We start from the raw sequence: 17,735 nt of genomic DNA, 5'->3' as shown, positions 1-17,735 counted from the left end.
TCAAAGCGTAATTTGATTCATATTGATCTGAAGGTCATGGATCTCGACCTCCAGTCTAGGGGTACAGCTATCATCGACCTGAAAAGCAGTGTTGTAAATTTTACATCCGTAAAATCGTCAGGCTGATAGGGTCTGGAGTATCTTGAGCCTCTACGTACGTTGTCAAAGTGTAACTTCAGCCATGTTGATCTGAAGTTCACGAATCTCTACCTCTTGTTTATAGATCCAGCCACCCTCAACCTGAAATGCAGTGTCTTGAACTTTACATCAGCGAATTCGTCAAAGCGATAGAGTCTGGGGTGTCTTGAATGTATACGTACGTTGTCAAGATGTAGTGTGAGTATACGTGATGTGAAGTGCATTGATTTAGCTATCTGACCGCCACGATCCGCAGACTATCTCCACCCCCTAAGCGTCCCCCTCTAACAGCTCCTTCAACACCCCCTTTCCCGCTAACTCTCTCACCCAAGCGTCCACCAGTGGCACGTAGTCGTGCCTCCGCGCCTTTACTTTCGCCTCTTCTTCCTCTAGTTCCCACTCTTCCTCCGAAATGCTAGCCTGAATGCGGAGTTGTTCCGCTTCCAGGGCCTCCCTCTGCCCCTCCACCCCCTCTTTCCCCTCAAGTTCCTTCATTGAGGCAAGATTCGACGCGAGAGCTTCCTTCAGGTCCTCCACCGGGTCTCGAACAATGGCCAGAAGCGTGTAGCCAATGTCCTCGACGCTGGCCATGATGGCCCCAATTCTCTCGACAGCGACCGAAAGCCAGCCTGCGTCTGTTACGTCCCCTGTTGCATTTGTTAGTCAAAGGACCAAGTGTAGGAAATATAGGGGAAGACGTACCGATTCGTGATGGTTCTTTATCCAGGCCATCGAGTCTCCAAACACTACCCTCTACCGGCACAAATGCGATGAAATGGTACGGAACGTCCTCGTCGTCGTCGACTGCCTCGGACGCTTTGCGCTTCCTAGTAGGCTTGTTTCGGGCATCATAGGAGTTCTGCATACATAAGTTGGCGTTGAGGATGTCCGTTTTCTTGGCCCAGGAGTTGTGTATCTTCTTGATGAACTCGAAATTCGCGATTTCTTGGCCACGGAGGACCGAAGTGAAGCCTTTCGTGAATTGCTTGAACTGGGTGAGGGGCTCTCCGAGGTCTACTTCCGGTACATTCAGCATCAAATTGAGCAAAGCTGTAGTGGCGCAGGCGTTTTCGGCGGTTTGATTGGCGAACCAGAGGCTGTACGGGCACGGTTCGGCTTCTTCTTCGACGCAAATGTCTCGGTAGCGGAACAGCAGAATGGCTCCATATACCGGCTGTGGGAGGATGTCGAGGCCGTCGAGGGACCACACTTCCTTGACTCGGACACCCTTGACGCCGTACTCTTTGAGCATCAAGTTGAAGTTGGCAGGCTCGGACTCAATCTCGACCCAGCCTTGCCAAGTCATCTTGTCGACAGGGGCTTCATGAGTACCGTTGCCATTGATGGTCTCTTCAGCTGACGGGACGGGTTTGGTGATGGGCTTCATGACGTCAGTGTTGGCGGCTTTGGCGATGTTTGCGGTAGAAGCGTCGATAGTGGTGTTGACGTCCGGAATCCAAGAGGTGGGAGGGGCAGTGAAAGGATCCTCTGGAGCTTCAACGGCAAGAGAAACTGTCTCGGTAGGGTTGGGAACTGGTGAGTCACCGAGCCCATTCTGCAGTGGCGGAGAAGGGTGTTTGCGGTCCTTGATGGATGACGAAGGAGACAGGGCTTTCTTGATCGATCGAGGAGTCGTCTTCTCCTTCACCGTAGCCGAAGTTGCTGGGGTCTTTTGCGGTTCCGTTGAGGCGTCGATGTGTGTGCATCGTTTCTTCTTCTTTCTGCAAGCATCACATGCTTTACCTCTGGCTACCTTCGGAGCTGACGAAGATGCCTTGGGCGGGCTGAGGCGCCGTCCATTTTGCGGTCCGGCTGAAGCGGAGGCAGTTTTGACTCTTTTGCTTGAGGAAGACATTTTTAAGACAAAGGGTTGCTGAGAACCAGCTCAGACGACGGAATGTGTGAAAATGTGCAGAATTTGTGAGACTTGTGTTACGAACTTGACAGGAAAAAGAGAAATGTGGGATGCGAGATGAAGAGGAAAGAAGGAACGGTCGGAGAGAGAATTGTCATGGCGAAGGCGGTCTTCTTATACTCACGGCAGCCGGACAATAGGACTATTGAACAATCGGTCGGGTTTGGCAGATTCACGGGTTGACAATAAGGAAGAACAGGTAGCCGTCAACACAGCGGTGAAAGTGGCCTAGGCTTCGGCGCGCTTGATACGGAGCAGGCCGATGCCAAGACATATTTCAGCCCTACGGACACTCCCGTCGCGCAGACCAAAGCGCGTCTGTTTGATTTTTGGTGAAGCAGACGACACAAAGACACATCGCCCGCCCCAACGCTGCAGAATTCGTGAAGCAGGCCGCACGCCGTCTCTGTCCAGCTGCTCCCGATTTCCCCCCCAAAACCGCTGCGAATCCATGACGGCTTCCTCCATCGACGCACTCAGCCACAGGATGCGATGAGCGGTACTCCTCGACTTCGTTCAGCGTTCCCCTCCACGCCCCAGACCAGCCAGAAGGGGCGCTTTCGAACCTCAAACAATGGCACCCCCATAGTCGGCGAGAACGTGGGCACGCCCCGAAAGCTACAGGATCTACCCTCGCCAGCCAAACCCTCAGAGACCGCCGCACCCTTGATACCCTTCGACATAATAGATGCGCCGTCGCAGCGATTCTACGTATTCAGCGTCTATGTCTTTCTATTTGCATACCGGCTGTACGACTTCTACAACTTGACCGTGGACGAGGTGGAATCGTTCTGGCTGTTCATGAAATGGGTGGCCTTCGATGGGGTCTTTCTCTTCCTCCTGCCTGCCATGCGCATACCCTGGCTAGAATGGAATGTCGGGACTGTGCTACTCCTGTTCTTTCTCCATGCGACTCTCGACGGCATGTTGATGTTTAGAATTCCCGTAAGTACTTTCTGCAATTGCCAGAAAGCAGTCTAACATCGCCTGCAGCTTCCAATACCAGCACTGCTGGGCGCTCTGTGGAAAGTCTTCTTCGACGATGAAATGGCCATTACCGAACACAAAGTAAACGTGGGGAAGCTTCTTCACAATTCTTCTGTGATTCTTGGAAAACAAATTATCAATATACTTCCTGAGGGGTCAGTCCATCGATCACGGTTTGCATATAAATACTGATATTGCATAGGTCTGCTGTGTTGAATCCGAAAAAGGAGCCATTCTGCCTCGATTCGACAGTCCACCAAATTCAAATTCCTATCCAGATCAATCAAACAACCCCTGTGCTGATAGAGATAATGCGAATCGACCTGGAGACTATGCAGAACGAGACGATCTCGATATCTGCATCAGCGACAAGGAAGCTCATGAAGGCTGCACGCAAAAGCCAGAAAGCAGCCAGTGCAGCCAGCCCACTCCTTTTGCATTATCCGGTGAAGAAGACGGGCATATACATACTCCGGAAAGTGCTGGATGAAACGAAGCTCGAGGTCCAACCAAAGAGGTCCGATGTGGTTGTAGTGACTTGTCCGCAGGCTAGTGTGAGGCCTACTGGAGATAGCCGTTGCAGAAACGAGCTTTCCAATGTTGCGCTTGAAGTAGAAGGCACTCCACCACTGCGAATAAAGTACAGGACGACCGTGAACGGTATTCCTCGAGAAGCCTCAGAGTTCCAAAGCCTACAGCCCGAGGACTTCGTGTCCCCACTTACGAAGCATGAGACTAATGCCTTGGTTCGAGCCAACGAGGAAGATGTCTCATGGGCTCAATCACACAAACTCATGGTTCCTCTGAACGAAACTCTCATCAAGAGCGGCAAATGGACGTACTCTGTAGAGGAGGTGCAAGACGCCGTCGGGAACATCATCAACTACGTCGAGTCCGAGGAGGATGAGAAGCCAAGAGCACGAAGCGATAGTCTTCTCCAAACGTTCACCGTGCATGAGAGGCCAACGATAGTCCTAGACGGTTGCGATTCTCGAAATCCACTTCGATCTGCCAAAGGAGAAAAGGCACGTATGCCTGTTCGGTACGGTTCGACCGCGCCTGGCAAGAAGGCGATCTTCGGACCGGCACACACTGTCGAATATCTCTTCACTCCTGAAGATGATGTCCTCCCGAATGGCGGTCACAGCTTGACGGCTCAGCCCATACGAACAGTGTTAGAAACCACCAACAAGCAACCGATAATATCTGATGCTGGACTGTACACTCTAAAGTCGGTGTCTACGAAATACTGCACAGGAGAGGTTCTCGAGCCTGCGACATGTGTTCTCCAGCACCCACCGGAGCCTGACCTAGTTTTGTCAAGTCAGAACATCACAGATAAATGTGCTGGGAGCCCCATTGGCCTTCGAGTAGCTCTCGACCTGATCGGCACTCCCCCTTTCATGGTCCATTACACTGAGCACAAGAAGGGAGATGTTCCACGTCCGAAGAGAGCCCGCATGACATCCCTCAGAGGTCAAATTGATTTGACGCCGCCTGCGGCAGGCCATTATACGTACACTTTCAAAGCGATCAGCGACGAGGTTTATGCAGAAAAGTCGCTCAAACCGGAACTTGTTCTTGAACAAGACGTCAAACCGTCTGCATCAGCCCATTTCGCTCACTCTGGATCCTTGGAAACATGCATCGACGAAGCTGCCTCATTCAGCGTTATCCTCCAAGGCGAAAGCCCTTGGACCCTGGAGTACGATCTGGTCCACTCCGGAAAACGCAAGAAACACCATGTCAAAGACATACACGATGAAGAGTATACCATCCACACGGAAAAACTTACCAGCGGTGGTGAATATACGCTATCATTGGTTAGCATTACAGACCGCCAGGGCTGCAAGGAATTCCTGAAGGAGCAATCCACGATCAACGTTCGTCACGAGCGTCCTAAGGCATACTTTGGACAGATCGATGGCAAACGCGTCATTCGAACCCTCGAAAGGAATCAAGTGCAGCTGCCATTGAAGCTCACGGGTACAGGACCGTGGAACTTAAAGTACAAAACACCACAAAAGGTAGAGAGCCAAAGGATTTATAATGCCAATGACTTTATCACGACAAAGGAGGAAGGCATTTATGAGCTTCTATCAGTTAAAGATTCCATATGCCCAGGATCTATCGACGAAAACGCAAAGCAGTTCGACCTTGCTTGGGTGCCTCGCCCTAAACTCAAGATTGCAGAGACAGCTACCACAATATTCGAAGGAGGGTTCTATGTCAAGGATGCCGTGTGCGAGGGCGACGAAGACTCCTTCGACGTCATCTTGAGTGGTAAGACTTGTCCATTGGCGAAACATAGCCAGAAACTAACAAGAATCTGCAGGTACTCCACCATATGAGGTCTCGTATGAACAGCACTTCAAGGCTAAGAGAGGTGGCAAGGCACTTGGCCAGGCCAAAAAGGACCTCAAATCCGCGTTAGGACTAGCATCAGTTCGCACCGACACCTCTCAGTCTGGTTTCTATGAATACAAGTTTACGCGACTTGGAGACAACAATTATGATCACGACTTTAAGAAGTTCCAGCCTGTTGTCCTGCAACAGCTAGTCAATCCTCGGCCAGAGGCTCGTTTCAACAATCCTGGAAAGACTTACAGCTACTGCTCTCGCGAAGCAGAAGGGGAAGAAGTCATCCCAGTCACCTTCACCGGCGTGCCGCCATTCTATCTCGAAATCGAAATAAAGCATCATGGCACGTCCAAGCCCGAAACGGTCTCCTTCCCATCAATCACCTCTCATTCGCACAACTTGCGAATCCCCCACAAAAAGCTCCACCTCGGCCACTCCAACATCTCCATCCGCAAAGTCCGCGACGCCCGCGGATGCACGCGCAAACCGCCCACATCCTCCCCGCGGGTCCAAATCTCCGTCCACGACGCCCCGTCCGCCATCCCCCTCGAGGACCGCAACGACTACTGCGTCGGCGAGCGCCTCAGCTTCCAGCTCAGCGGCCAGATGCCCTTCTCCGTCTTCTACACCTTCAACGGCAAGCAGCAGAAAGCCCAGTCGCCCGGCACGACCTTCCGCCGCATGGCAGAGCTCCCTGGCACGTTCACCATCACGGGCCTCAAGGACAGCGCATCGGAATGCTTGGCGTCTACACCTGCTAACAACCCCTTGCTCACCAAGGTGATCCACCCGATCCCCTCGGTGCGCCTGTCGCGAGGGCTGGAGAGCCGCGTCGACATCCACGAGGGCGGGGAGGCAGAGCTGCTCTTCGAGTTCACGGGTACCGCGCCGTTCGAGTTCACGTATACGCGTTCTACGAACGCTAGGAAGGGGGTTAAGAGCAAGGTGCTCGAGATCCGGACTGAGACTAGCTACGACCACAGCATGCGCATCCGGGCGAGCGAGGAGGGGACGTACGAGGTCATTAGCATCAAAGACCGGTGGTGTAGTTTTGCGAAGGCGACGGAGGGGACGGCAGCGGGGAGGGGGCAGAAGCTTTTGACGTATTGAATGGGGTTGGGCGGATCTTGCATTTGCTGGCGTTCTGAGCCTATGAAGTTGATATTGGAGACAGGTCTCCGTTTTTGCGGGACCGGGGGTTGAAATCTGGATAGGATGAAAGCATATTAATTTTTCTACATCACGGTTTTTGAGTCACGCGTCTTTGCTTGGCTGTATATGCCAGTACTCGAGGTAATAATGTGAGGGTCTGTACAATTAAGGCCGTTGATGCAGAGGGGCTAGGGTATGTAGTCTATGCCCGGTTTTCCCAAAAGGCAGCTCAACCGGGGAAGCTACGAGCGGACAGAGAAGCGAATGCAGCAGGCCGAACAATCAAGGGTTGCTCCGCAAGAAACCCTCTACGATTTCGGGCTTCGCCGCGTCTACGCGCCGGTCCTGCTCCTTCTCTTCTTCCGTCTTCTCCTTGACCTCTTCGGCCTTGGTCTCCTCGCTGCCCTTCCCTCCGACTGGGAGCACTCCGCCAACCACACCAGCGGCGTTGCCGGCCGCACTTGTGACAACTGCGGCTGCGCTGCCTACCGCGCCCTTTGCTTGCTCGAGGTAGCCGGGGGCAGCAGGTTCCTCTGCTGGAGGCACGGAAACGTCCTTGGGAGCCTGTCCGACTGTGCTAGGCTCCATAGTTACCGTCTTATCGCCGAAGCCGTGATCGTTCACAGCCGGCGTCCCTTCCGCGAGCTGGCCATGGGCATGCGTCATGGACTGTTGCTCATACCGCGTCGACGAGGTGCCCGCTCGATCCTCAAGCGCCTTGTTCTCGCGGATCGGGAGGGTCTCTGAGGCTGAGGGCGGCTCCTCCTCCCCAGCCGGCTCCTCAGCGTTTTCGGGAATCGCGGAGTCTGGAGGCTGCGTCGCCGTGCCAGCAGTCGTCAGCGCGAGCTCGTCTTCGGCAATGGGCGTATTAGATGTGACAAGGCTACCATGCATAGCCTTGATGCTCACAGGGTGGGCCAACGCGGCGACGACGCTCCGGCGCGGTGCCTTGTTCTCGGTTCCTACAGCCACGGCGGTGACGGTGCCGTCCGCGCTCTCCTCCCACTTGATCGGGCCCGTGGGGATCGTGCGGCTCCCGCCTTGGATGGTCGGGTGGTCCCATTTCAGCGCGTTCTCGATGGCGGGCTCGAGGATCGGCATCATGCCGAACTCGAAGTCGAGCTCGCCGCCGTACTTCTTCGGTATGTTGGCCGGGTCGATGTACTTTTCTAGCGTGGGCTTCATGTCGGCGTGGGAGAGGATGAAGATCTTGGAGACGGTGATGGGGTCGAACCAGCGCTTGACCCAGCCCCAGACGGTAGGAAAGAAGGAGGGCGCGCCAATGATCTGGGTTTATTAGCTACGCTGCATATAGATCACCAAACTCGGGGTCTTTTTGGAGACTCACAAAGATCCGGTCAAGCGTCTCTGGGTAATGTGCTGTTGCCAGAGTACTTGCATCCTGCATGTGCCCCTTGAGATTCCAAAACTGCTTTATCCCAACCTTTGAAATGTCCACAATGTTGTTCGACTGCGATATCGGCGTTTCAGGGTGAGTGCGGTCGGTTATGGCAGAGCATAGCGGCATGACGAAGCGTGTAAGGTTCTCATATAGAGCGAATAGCCGCAGCATTTTCGGTGAGACTTTGTGGGAGACTGTGGCGCCGTTTGCGATGGATTTGTCGTAGGCGGACATGTTTTTCGCGTTCAAATGCGCGACTTCGAACACGTAAACAGGTATCCCGCGTCTGTCGCGCCGTCCTGTCCATTGCGGGTACTGCCGTTGCTTGTCAGCTTCATTTTGGAGAGCGAAGAGGTGGGTAACTCACGAGCCTCCGAGTATCATCGTACTCCTTCACGTCGATGGTATCGTACCACTCAACGAGGTTGTTCTCTTTCCGCCACTCCTCCGTATCTTTAAATTGGGCAAAGGCGTCCGTGGGGTTAAAACGTCGAGCTCGAAGATATCGCCTTGTGAATGTCAGCCTGATCGCCATGTTGGATGGAACAACAACATACAGCATAGTCTCGTCGTCGTGGCTAGGCTCAGGTCTTCCTCCCACCTGGGCTGGCTTGTAGTATCCTTCATCTTGACACAGATTCTTGAACGACTCCAGGGCAGCCTGCTGATTTTCTGTGAGGTGCCCCAGATGCGCCGCAGGATATTGGAAAGATTCGATGCGTTTTAGAGCGGCGTCAGCCATCGTGACGTGCGTGGGGTCGGCGAGGTAGGCTAGAAATTATGTACAGCTGAGTCTGCTAGGAGTGCTGTTGCAGCATGGTGTTGGAGGTGATGTCGACGGCGGTAGTGAGCGGACGAGCCTTAGGCCGAACGCTTCCGCGAGGAACTTGAGGGGCACAGGCCATGAGTGAGCAGGACAGTCCAACCCGGAGACTCTTATGGAATGGCTTGGACGCTGTTATTTCTACGGCCGAATTGAATTGAAGACGTAGAGATCATGCGGCGGCCCGCATGTCTAAATAAGATCCCTCACACAGTGCTCACAGATGCCGGACATCCCGGGCAGGCTTGGCATAACATATTTCTAATACCAATGAAGTCACATCGTCAGGCTATAGAGCGGGACCTCATCCATGCACTAGGTTGCTGCTAGAAATCTGGATTGCGCGATCTATGTGTGCCAGGCGAGGCTGGAAGCACGTGAAGACGCGAGGTCGATCTGATAAGCAGCGCCGCCACTATGGACCACAGGAATACTTGAGTTGGCCCTTGTCGTACCACCAGGAGCACAAAGCCGAAGATTCCATTAATCTATCATGCAATCGTAATTGTTCCTCGTCCCTCCTCTATGCTTGACAGTTTTTCAAACCAGCATCCGCCCATGCCCGCCGAGAGACGCAATCGATGAATCGTGTCTGATGAGTAATTCCGATCTAATTAAAAGCAGAGCAGTGGTGGAGCGGATTAAATTAGCCATAAGAAAGCTAAAGACAATTCACCGTATCTCTAAAAGAAAAGAGGAGATACTAAAGGCCTATGCTTGGACCCATACATCTTGACCTTGCCACGTTCCACCCCAAGCTCGTGCTTTTATACGGCGGTGTGATTTTAGAATCCTACTCACAAGGCAAGCTTTTGGAAGAAAAGCCCAAGGTTGAGGGATATGATATGTACCAAAGACTGGCTGCTTCAGGAGGGGAGGAGAAGAAGTTTGTGTAGCTAACAAGATGATGAGATACTACCTAGAAATACCGGAAGGATTATCAGGGAATTCTAGCAGAAGATAGAGCAGCACATACACAAGGTTCCATGCGAGTTGGCCAATGAATAGAACCTACTGCTGACTCTTCTTGGAAGTTGCTGGGTGACTTTGCCATAGTCATATTCACATGCAATCGGCAGAAAGACCGCATCATAGGAGCAAGAACTCACCATGACATAGCCTAGTCCCAAGCCAGACAGGCTCTACGAGCTGCTTTCCGGCATTCCCGTCACACTAGTTTCTGTCCACAGGACCCATTCCAGATCCAACAGTGACTTGATAATTACATTCCGAGTTCTGCTACAGCTTGAAGATTATCCTGCCTATGAGCTCTGAATACAGTCTTGCAGCGTGCTCTGGGCATTCTCTCATCTTGCCGTTCGGCGGACGATGTGCGAGATGGGCCATGAGACGGAGTGAACGGTCGACGCGAAGGCGGGGATTCGCGCGAGAGGAACTTCTGCAAGAGGGGAGATTAGTCAATCGGCGAGCCCGAAGAGATTGGTGGAAGAAATGTCCGCAGTTGAGTCTTTATACCAGACGGTCGGTAGAGAAGTTGTCGTTGTCGGTCGCCGGAAAAGTAGCCGATGTTCGCCGATCACGTGACTTTCCGGGACAAAATGCCGAGACTCGGCGTCATCACATCATCGTTATTGCTTTTGCCGCTCCTCCATTACGATACCCTTTTGCTTCCCAATTCCGCATGTTCTGGTAAACTACTTTCATTATCTTGACGTCTTCAGTACCAGTGGGGTACTTAGTTAATGACAAGCTAAACAGCAAGACCCGCCCTTTGGGAGTGCTACCTTACATAAGAGCTCTACTTGCCAGGCTCTTCATCTCTACCGGAGCATCTCACAACTCCCAATTCCCTCACAAGCATAATGGCCGCCAAGGACCTTTCCCTTACTTCCTTACCTACAGAATTGTTGCAGGCCATTTTTGAATATCTTCCACCAGAGGCTCTCGTCACTTGTTCGGGTGTATCAAGACGATTGAGGGCGATTGCCACTCTGCCTGCACTATGGCGCTCTCAATGCCAATCGCGGTTCAAGTTCTGGCATACCAGGCACCATATCAGTGCGAAGCTGGGCGGGCCTCTTACCGATACCGACTGGCAAAGCCTCTTCAAGGAGCGCATTGCTGCTGATCGCACTACGAGTGGTCTACTTGAAGAGATCCTCGCATCTCAGAAGCGGCAAATTGCGAATGTAGCCGAAATCGCTGCTTTGGGTTACGACGCGAAAGATGCTCTTCTTCGGGAATGCAGCGTACCCAACGATACTGAAGATGTGCTTGCAAGAAGGTTCTATGCGAACGCCACCCTTGATCGGATTCACCGTGAGGTTGCCATCAACGTGTGGAAGGACCTCGCAAAGGGCACGGCAGTGAAGCTGGAACGAGCCTTGGCCGCGTACGACATGTTTACCTTGGGTACAAACGCAGGCGATATCGACGACATTACTCGCTTCTTGGACGATTTGGCGCGTAGTCTTCGCCTCGAGAATCCTACTCTAGGTTCCCTCAGCACACGAGAGCAAGCTCTCACTCTTGCAAGCTTCCTCCGATCTCGCAACTATCGAGGTGTCTCAGAGGAGTCATACACAGCTCTTCGAAACAATTTCATCGGCATTGTTCTCAGCAGCGAAGACCACGAGTCGCTACCATTGATCAGCGTTGCTATCTACTGTGCAGTTGCTGAACGGGTCGGTTTAGATGCTCGCCCTTGCGGCTATCCTTTCCACGTCTATGGAATAGTACATCCCCCCAAAGGGCAAACACTTGATGGAAAACTCGCTTCGACAACCGCGACCCCTGAACATCTATATATCGACCCCTTCCGATCTGATCTAGCAGTTCCGGAGGAATCCCTAAGGACGATGCTCCGCCAGATGGGTATACACAGTTCAGATCATAATAATTTTCTTGGCGACGCATCAACTCGGGGACTGGTACTAAGGACGGCACGTAACATCATGAACTCAGTCCAGACTATTCGACAAACCGAGGAACAGTTGTGGGCTAACAGTAGTTTTCGCCCACCGTCCTGGCTTTCAGCATTTCCGGATATGGATGACGCCTTCTACGCAACGCTCTGGTCCATGCTGATACTAGGCCCGGGGCTAGAGGAAGATGGAAGTGTGGCGAGCATTACGACGCGTCGGCGGCAGTATCTCCCATACCTTTGTGACCACTTTCAGCAGCACTCTCCTTGGGACGTCACTCTTATTGAAGAACACATTATGCCTATGTTCTATAATTTACCCGAAGGCCGGCGTCTCTTACACCATATCAACTCCATCCACGCTGCTGATGCAAAACCAAAACCAGTATCAGCTCGTTCGGAGATGACCAAAAAATTGACATACAAAGTTGGTCAGGTATTTCACCATCGGCGGTACTTGTATGAAGGTGTCATCACTGGCTGGGACTCGTCTTGCGCTGCTGGAGAAGAATGGATAAGACATATGGGTGTCGATCACCTATCTGGTGGTCGGGACCAGGGCTTCTATCATGTCCTGTAAGACCCCACCTACCTGCCTATTGACTCACCTTCCGGACTTCAGACTAATCTAACTTTCATGCAGTGTGGCAGACAAGAGTATGCGATATGTTGCCAAAGAAAACATTGAGCCTGTGCTCTCAACCTACGAGCCCTCGCAATCCATGATGAAACTTGCCGGTCGGTATTTTAAGCGGTGGGATAGCAATCAAGGTGTCTTCGTTAGCAATATCAGGGATGAGTATCCCGATGATTGAAGCTGTAGATACGTGATGGTATTCAAGTATCACGATTACGATATGAGTCATGCTTGGATGTTAATGAGTGTAATCTTTCAGGAACGATGAGACGCTGAGCTAAGTTCATGTTTTGCTTAATGATTGATGTTTGTGTCGTCATTCTGGACATCGCACCTGGCAAGTTCCTCACAGCGCAGCTCAACTCAACCGCCCATCGAAATGCTCACTCCTCATCTCATACGTGGGGCTCGAAACGAAGAGCCAAAACGGGTTCGTGTAGACTCAGGAAGCGTATCATGTTTGAACAAGTCACGTGGCTATGATACCCGAATTGCATCCCATCAGAAAAGACGATCTAAATATTTACGCACTTACTGTAAGTTTCTTTACGTTAACTTAGAGCCTAGGAGAATATTTCATATTGAGTTACGCGGAGTTGACAGTGACGGCAGCCGTGACGCTGATTGATGCACCTCAGCTGCACAGCCGCGTGAAGTTCTTCCCGAGGTCGCAAGCTGGCTCTCGGAACACTTCATCCCAAAATATCACGAAGCCATCTACAAGTCATCAAAGATACTGGCATGGACCCGTTAAGCATAGCTGCTGGCGTCGCCGGCCTTCTTAGCTTGACTATTCAACTCGTGCAAACAACATCCCGGTTCAGCAACGCTTCAACAGCGGCGCCTCACTTCGTCGCCGAGCTGCAAGCTCTCTCATCCACCTTGGGGCAGCTCATGGCATTCCTGGATAAACAAGCAAGTGCTAGCTCTAACTCCAACTCAACGCTCTCGAGCTTCAGCAGTACCTAGGTGCTTTTCACTACCATACGACATGCGAGACTAGACTGCAGACACTTCTCCAGAAGCTAGAGAAGCAGGCAGACAAGTTTGAGAATTCGAAATTAGACGCACGGCAGCACAGCTGGCCTGGCCGTTTCGTGAGGACGAGCACCGCGAAGCTATCACGGATATCCACCGCTACGTGCACATATTCCAATTCGCGTTGTCTGTGGATGGATGCGCGGTTTTGGCGCAGACGGGTAGTAATGTCGAGGAGATGCTAAGCAGACAAGCTCATACGCTGGACGAGACGAAGAGGCTTTGTGCCGCATTGCCGTCGTTCGTGGCTAATGCGGACGTGACTTTAGAGCAGGTTAAGACCGTTTTGAGCGCTATCAAGGCACTCCCGAATTACGGCCACGATATGGCGGAAATGTCAAGAGATCTCGAGCAGCTGAAGGTTATTGCGAACGGTAGGTCCGGATCTAGCTTTCAACCATGACTTACTTACCTCTATCACAGATCACCGAGATCGCCAAAATTGTCTAGATGAACAACAAGAGCGGCTAAAGGTCCTCTCTTGGCTTTCTCCTCTGACCTTTTCGGAAAAACGTCGCCAGATATCCGAACAGCATCACCCCCGCACCAACCTTTGGCTTTTGCAGCACGAAAATTTCGAATCATGGAGACTAGAGGAGCCAGCTCGAGTCTTGTGGCGCTCTGGAATCTCGGGAGCTGGTAAAACCTACATGACTTCTTTCGTCATTGAGTCATTGAGATGCTCACGCACGTCGGGAACCGCTCCAATGGTTGCGTTTATCTATTGCGATTACAAGGATCAGAATCAGCAGACCGCCTCCAATCTCGTCTCCAGCCTTATAAGACAATTTGCATCTCAAAGTAAGATAGTGATGGCGAAGGCTCTGGAGGTGCACAAAGAGAAAGCGAAAACGTTCCACCACTAATGCTAGTGGAACAAATCTCGTTTCTTGAGGATAATGCGACAGACCTTCAAGACGGGTTCATTGTGGTTGATGCCATTGATGAGATCAACGGCATCGATGGGTATGGAGAAGACGTCCGGGACACCTTCCTAGACGTACTCAGGGGATTGGCACATTCATATCATATCCTTTGCACATCTCGGCCGCACATCAACGTAGCAGAGTATTTCGAAACCGTGCTCGGCATAACGATCGAGGCGACCGAAGGAGACTTACAAATATACCTAGAGTCAAAGGTTGCGGCATCGAAACGCCTCAAAGGATTCGTGGCGAAAGACAAGACGCTCAATACAGCAATCTGCCGTACTATCATCGAGAAATCCTGTGGAATGTTTGTCGTACCCTTTTCCAAGCTTTCTTATTTAGAATTTCCTGTCACAGATTCGCGTACACGTGTTTACTACTGCGTGTGGTGTTTCAACGCATACAAAGATGTCCAGAGCAATAGGCCAATCGCCCAGCCTGTGTACAGCTCTCTGTCGCCGTCTGAGGTGGCCTAATCAGTTGCCCAGCTGCTCAAAATGATAGATTGTAGTCTATTTCGGACCTCTTGAAAGGGCGCTGAATCACCACGGTTCACAAGCAGCGGTAGAAGAGTGTACACAATCCTATCACGAGCCACTATACAGACTAACGCGACCTAGGTTTCTCCTCGCACAACTCCAATTTGAGCAAATCCGAACAGCGCTCACACCACGACAAGTACGATCGCTATTGGCGCAGCTATCTCCACGACTGAACGACGTTTATCATGCCACAATTCAACGGATCAAGAAGCAGTCCGAGTATGAAGCCGCCCTCACTATCCGTGCTCTATCCTAGATCGCGTACCTGAAAAGACCTTTGACAATATCCGGACTCGTCCAGGCGCTTTCTGTAGAGCCAGGGGATACAACCCTCAATGTAGGCAGCCTCATAGATATCGACATCATTTTAGAGTCCTGCGCTGGCCTTGTGCACCTTCAAGCCGGATCCTCTGACGCAGAAGACGCCCTTAGGAGTCGGACCTCCGGGGAACAAACCGTCAGATTCGTTCACTACACCATCCATGAGTTCCTGATGGAGAATGAGGCCGAGGTCTCTCCTGCAATTCAGCTAGATATTGCCAATACCTGCCTAACGTATCTAGCATTTCAAGATTTTCGGAAGAAAGCCCTGGACCTGAGCAACCAGACGTCGAAATTGAGCGCAATTGCATCACATCCTTTCGTGTTGTACGCTGCAGATTTCTGGCCTGCACACGCTTTTCCTCGACAAAGCGGATTTAACGTCCAAGCAGTGAAGATGCTCCTTTGATCGCGATTTCCTGGTCTTAGCAAAAACTGGCTTCAATTTGCTCTGCGTCATCCTTTGGATGTAATTTCTACCAATATTCCAATTGGATTCGCTGCTGCAGCCGTCGAGCGTCACGACAATGCTGAACTGCTCCGTATGATGCTGGGCGAAGGACTCTTCGTGAATGTTAGGTTCTACAGCACCATAACGCCGCTTACTCTTGCCATTAAATTCGGACATACTCAGTGTACCAAGATGATATTCCTAGCAAGATGGCACTTTCAGCCCGAGAAGACTTCTGAATGGGTGTTACTGGCAACCAGAACAGCCTTAAAGGTACAATCAGTTGATGGATTGGAAATGTTAATCCATGCAAGCCTGGAGGGCCTCGAAGCCCTTGTAGACCAGAAAGAATCGCCAGCCTACCCTTGCCTTTCCAGATGGGGGTCGCAGGAAGACTTCAGACAGGCTATCATTCGCGAGGTTGTACGGAATGGCAACACATCTATGCTAGATACTGTATTGAAAACGTATACTCAATATCAATCTTTCATCTCCGGGCCAGAACTACAGGGACCATTGCTAGTGGCCATGAATCTCGGAGATATACCCGCTCCGAGGAAACTCCTCAAATCTGGCGCAAACGTAAACAAGACTGCACCTGGAGGTACGTCTCCATTGATGGCTGCTGTTGGTTTCGAAGAACTGGGGATGGTCAGACTTGTCCTCGAATTCGGCGTAGACTTCAACAAAGAAAGTAATAGTGACGTACTCGCCCGAGCAATATCGATGACACATCTAGAGATAACGCTCGCGTTACTAAAAGCTGGTGGACCCCTCAGCTCAGAAGTACTGGGATCGGCCTTCGGTAACCGAGCTGACTGGATATCCGACCAACTCGCACAAGAAGGGTTCGTTATTCGGTCTGATGTGACACATAAGACGTCTCGTCAAGACCATATCAGAGATCATTCCGAAAAGCTCGCACTGACCTTGTTACGGCTCGGTGGCATTGCTAGACTGCCTCCCGTTGCTATAGGCGACGTGCGTTTGTTGGAAGCTCTCATTCTCGAAGATTATGAGCTACTTGAGAAGTTACTTCTTCAACAAGAAAAGGAAGATGGGTTAAAAGCGGAGGTGCGATTTGTGCTGGAAACCCTACGTGTTCAAGATGGCCATGCCATTTCCATGATCAACGCAGCTTTTCACAATCTCAACAAACGGTGACCATTCACCAAAAGCACGCCCTGGGTCAGCAGCGACCTTTTGGTCAGAAGCATCAGGGTGGGTCACCTACGGCTGAAGAAGCTCCCCATGGAATCTTTTTTGAAGAGTTGCCCTCGACCAGTGGATGTGATGTCAACAGAGCCAGCTCATGGTTACAGATCATAGAAGGAAAGACATTCGAAAGGATGCGGAAGTCTATACTTCACACTGAGACAGCTACTCGTTTCGAATCCCTTCTTACATCGAGCTATCCGAAGGACACCTCCAGCTTCACTATCAGATTGTTGGAGCATGTCATCAGCTCATCGAGCGAACGATTTCTCAAGCGCTTGGTCAGAAGAATGCTCTCCGAATTGCGCCAAACTGAGGATTGATCCCTCAGCCTCTCCAACCACCGCAACCCGTAATTGGTGCAGCCTCTCTAAGTAAAACCCCGCAAGCGCGTCATACTGCTGCTTATCCACATCCTGTTCCAGCAGTAACGGCTTCAGATTCATATGCATCCAGAACAACAACCCGTGCGGAAAAGGTCCAAGCAGCACCATCTTTTTCCCTTCCCCTCGTACCGGCCAAGATTCTCTCAGCAAGCTGTCCGATTGCTCCGTCATCGTGTGCCATGTGAACTCAAGGTAGTCGCGTCCGTCTTCCGTGAAGTTCGGGATAGCAGTCACTAGCACCACGCGGGCCTCGTCGTCTTCGGGTGTGGAGAGTAGGTGCTGGAAGTTCGCGTAGTCGATGCTCGGAGGGAGGTGCAGCGAGAAGTTCCATGCATTTCGGAGGCTAGACATGTTTAGGGATTCGGAGCAGCCGTTCAACCCGGCCAACATGGGCCGCCTGAGGCGGCGATCGTAAGGTACGGGAAGTAGGGCGTCGTAGAAATGTATGATTCGCATCGTGCGCTGGTTGGGTTGGGCCATTGTTGAGGAGAGAATGTGAGTCTAGGGCTGGAACTTCGGTCACTTCTGGAAAGTGTCTTCTGGGGTGTTGAAAC

At 51.7% G+C, this 17,735-nt stretch overlaps 7 protein-coding genes across 7 annotated transcripts; 4 read left to right on the top strand and 3 right to left on the bottom strand.

Annotated features, from left to right (window-relative positions):
• Window positions 1-408: 408 nt before the first annotated feature.
• Window positions 409-1,525, bottom strand: BDZ99DRAFT_485889 (ubiquitin carboxyl-terminal hydrolase; the record flags this gene model as incomplete). The annotated part of the gene is made up of 2 exons (XM_033722741.1): window positions 409-785; window positions 841-1,525. 2 exons carry the CDS (start codon window positions 1,523-1,525, stop codon window positions 409-411), a joined length of 1,062 nt encoding a protein of 353 aa, XP_033580705.1.
• A 1,020-nt stretch (window positions 1,526-2,545) lies between these two features.
• Window positions 2,546-6,926, top strand: BDZ99DRAFT_436189 (uncharacterized protein; the record flags this gene model as incomplete). The annotated part of the gene is made up of 4 exons (XM_033717527.1): window positions 2,546-2,998; window positions 3,047-3,195; window positions 3,243-5,323; window positions 5,376-6,926. The coding sequence occupies 4 exons, from the start codon at window positions 2,546-2,548 to the stop codon at window positions 6,509-6,511; spliced, it is 3,819 nt and encodes a 1,272-aa protein (XP_033580704.1). The 3' UTR covers window positions 6,512-6,926.
• On the bottom strand, window positions 6,836-8,697 carry BDZ99DRAFT_379605 (CRAL/TRIO domain-containing protein; the record flags this gene model as incomplete). Its single annotated transcript, XM_033715157.1, has 4 exons — window positions 6,836-7,840; window positions 7,902-8,270; window positions 8,323-8,464; window positions 8,513-8,697. 4 exons carry the CDS (start codon window positions 8,695-8,697, stop codon window positions 6,836-6,838), a joined length of 1,701 nt encoding a protein of 566 aa, XP_033580703.1.
• A 1,718-nt stretch (window positions 8,698-10,415) lies between these two features.
• On the top strand, window positions 10,416-12,830 carry BDZ99DRAFT_436183 (YccV-like-domain-containing protein). Its single transcript, XM_033717526.1, has 2 exons — window positions 10,416-12,238; window positions 12,306-12,830. Exons 1-2 carry the CDS (start codon window positions 10,602-10,604, stop codon window positions 12,475-12,477), a joined length of 1,809 nt encoding a protein of 602 aa, XP_033580702.1. The 5' UTR covers window positions 10,416-10,601; the 3' UTR covers window positions 12,478-12,830.
• A 930-nt stretch (window positions 12,831-13,760) lies between these two features.
• On the top strand, window positions 13,761-14,863 carry BDZ99DRAFT_459503 (uncharacterized protein). Its single transcript, XM_033719178.1, has one exon. The coding sequence runs from the start codon at window positions 14,203-14,205 to the stop codon at window positions 14,740-14,742; it is 540 nt and encodes a 179-aa protein (XP_033580701.1). The 5' UTR covers window positions 13,761-14,202; the 3' UTR covers window positions 14,743-14,863.
• A 408-nt stretch (window positions 14,864-15,271) lies between these two features.
• On the top strand, window positions 15,272-16,895 carry BDZ99DRAFT_223830 (uncharacterized protein). The gene has a single exon (XM_033713453.1). It carries the CDS (start codon window positions 15,674-15,676, stop codon window positions 16,742-16,744), a length of 1,071 nt encoding a protein of 356 aa, XP_033580700.1. The 5' UTR covers window positions 15,272-15,673; the 3' UTR covers window positions 16,745-16,895.
• A 151-nt stretch (window positions 16,896-17,046) lies between these two features.
• Window positions 17,047-17,661, bottom strand: BDZ99DRAFT_472901 (uncharacterized protein; the record flags this gene model as incomplete). The annotated part of the gene is made up of 1 exon (XM_033721799.1): window positions 17,047-17,661. One exon carries the CDS (start codon window positions 17,659-17,661, stop codon window positions 17,047-17,049), a length of 615 nt encoding a protein of 204 aa, XP_033580699.1.
• Window positions 17,662-17,735: the final 74 nt, after the last annotated feature.

This window comes from Mytilinidion resinicola (assembly GCF_010093595.1).
Source record: "Mytilinidion resinicola strain CBS 304.34 unplaced genomic scaffold BDZ99scaffold_4, whole genome shotgun sequence".
NCBI lineage: Eukaryota > Fungi > Ascomycota > Dothideomycetes > Mytilinidiales > Mytilinidiaceae > Mytilinidion > Mytilinidion resinicola.
Note: the sequence above shows the minus strand (reverse complement) of the source record. Positions and strands in the feature narration are given on the sequence as shown.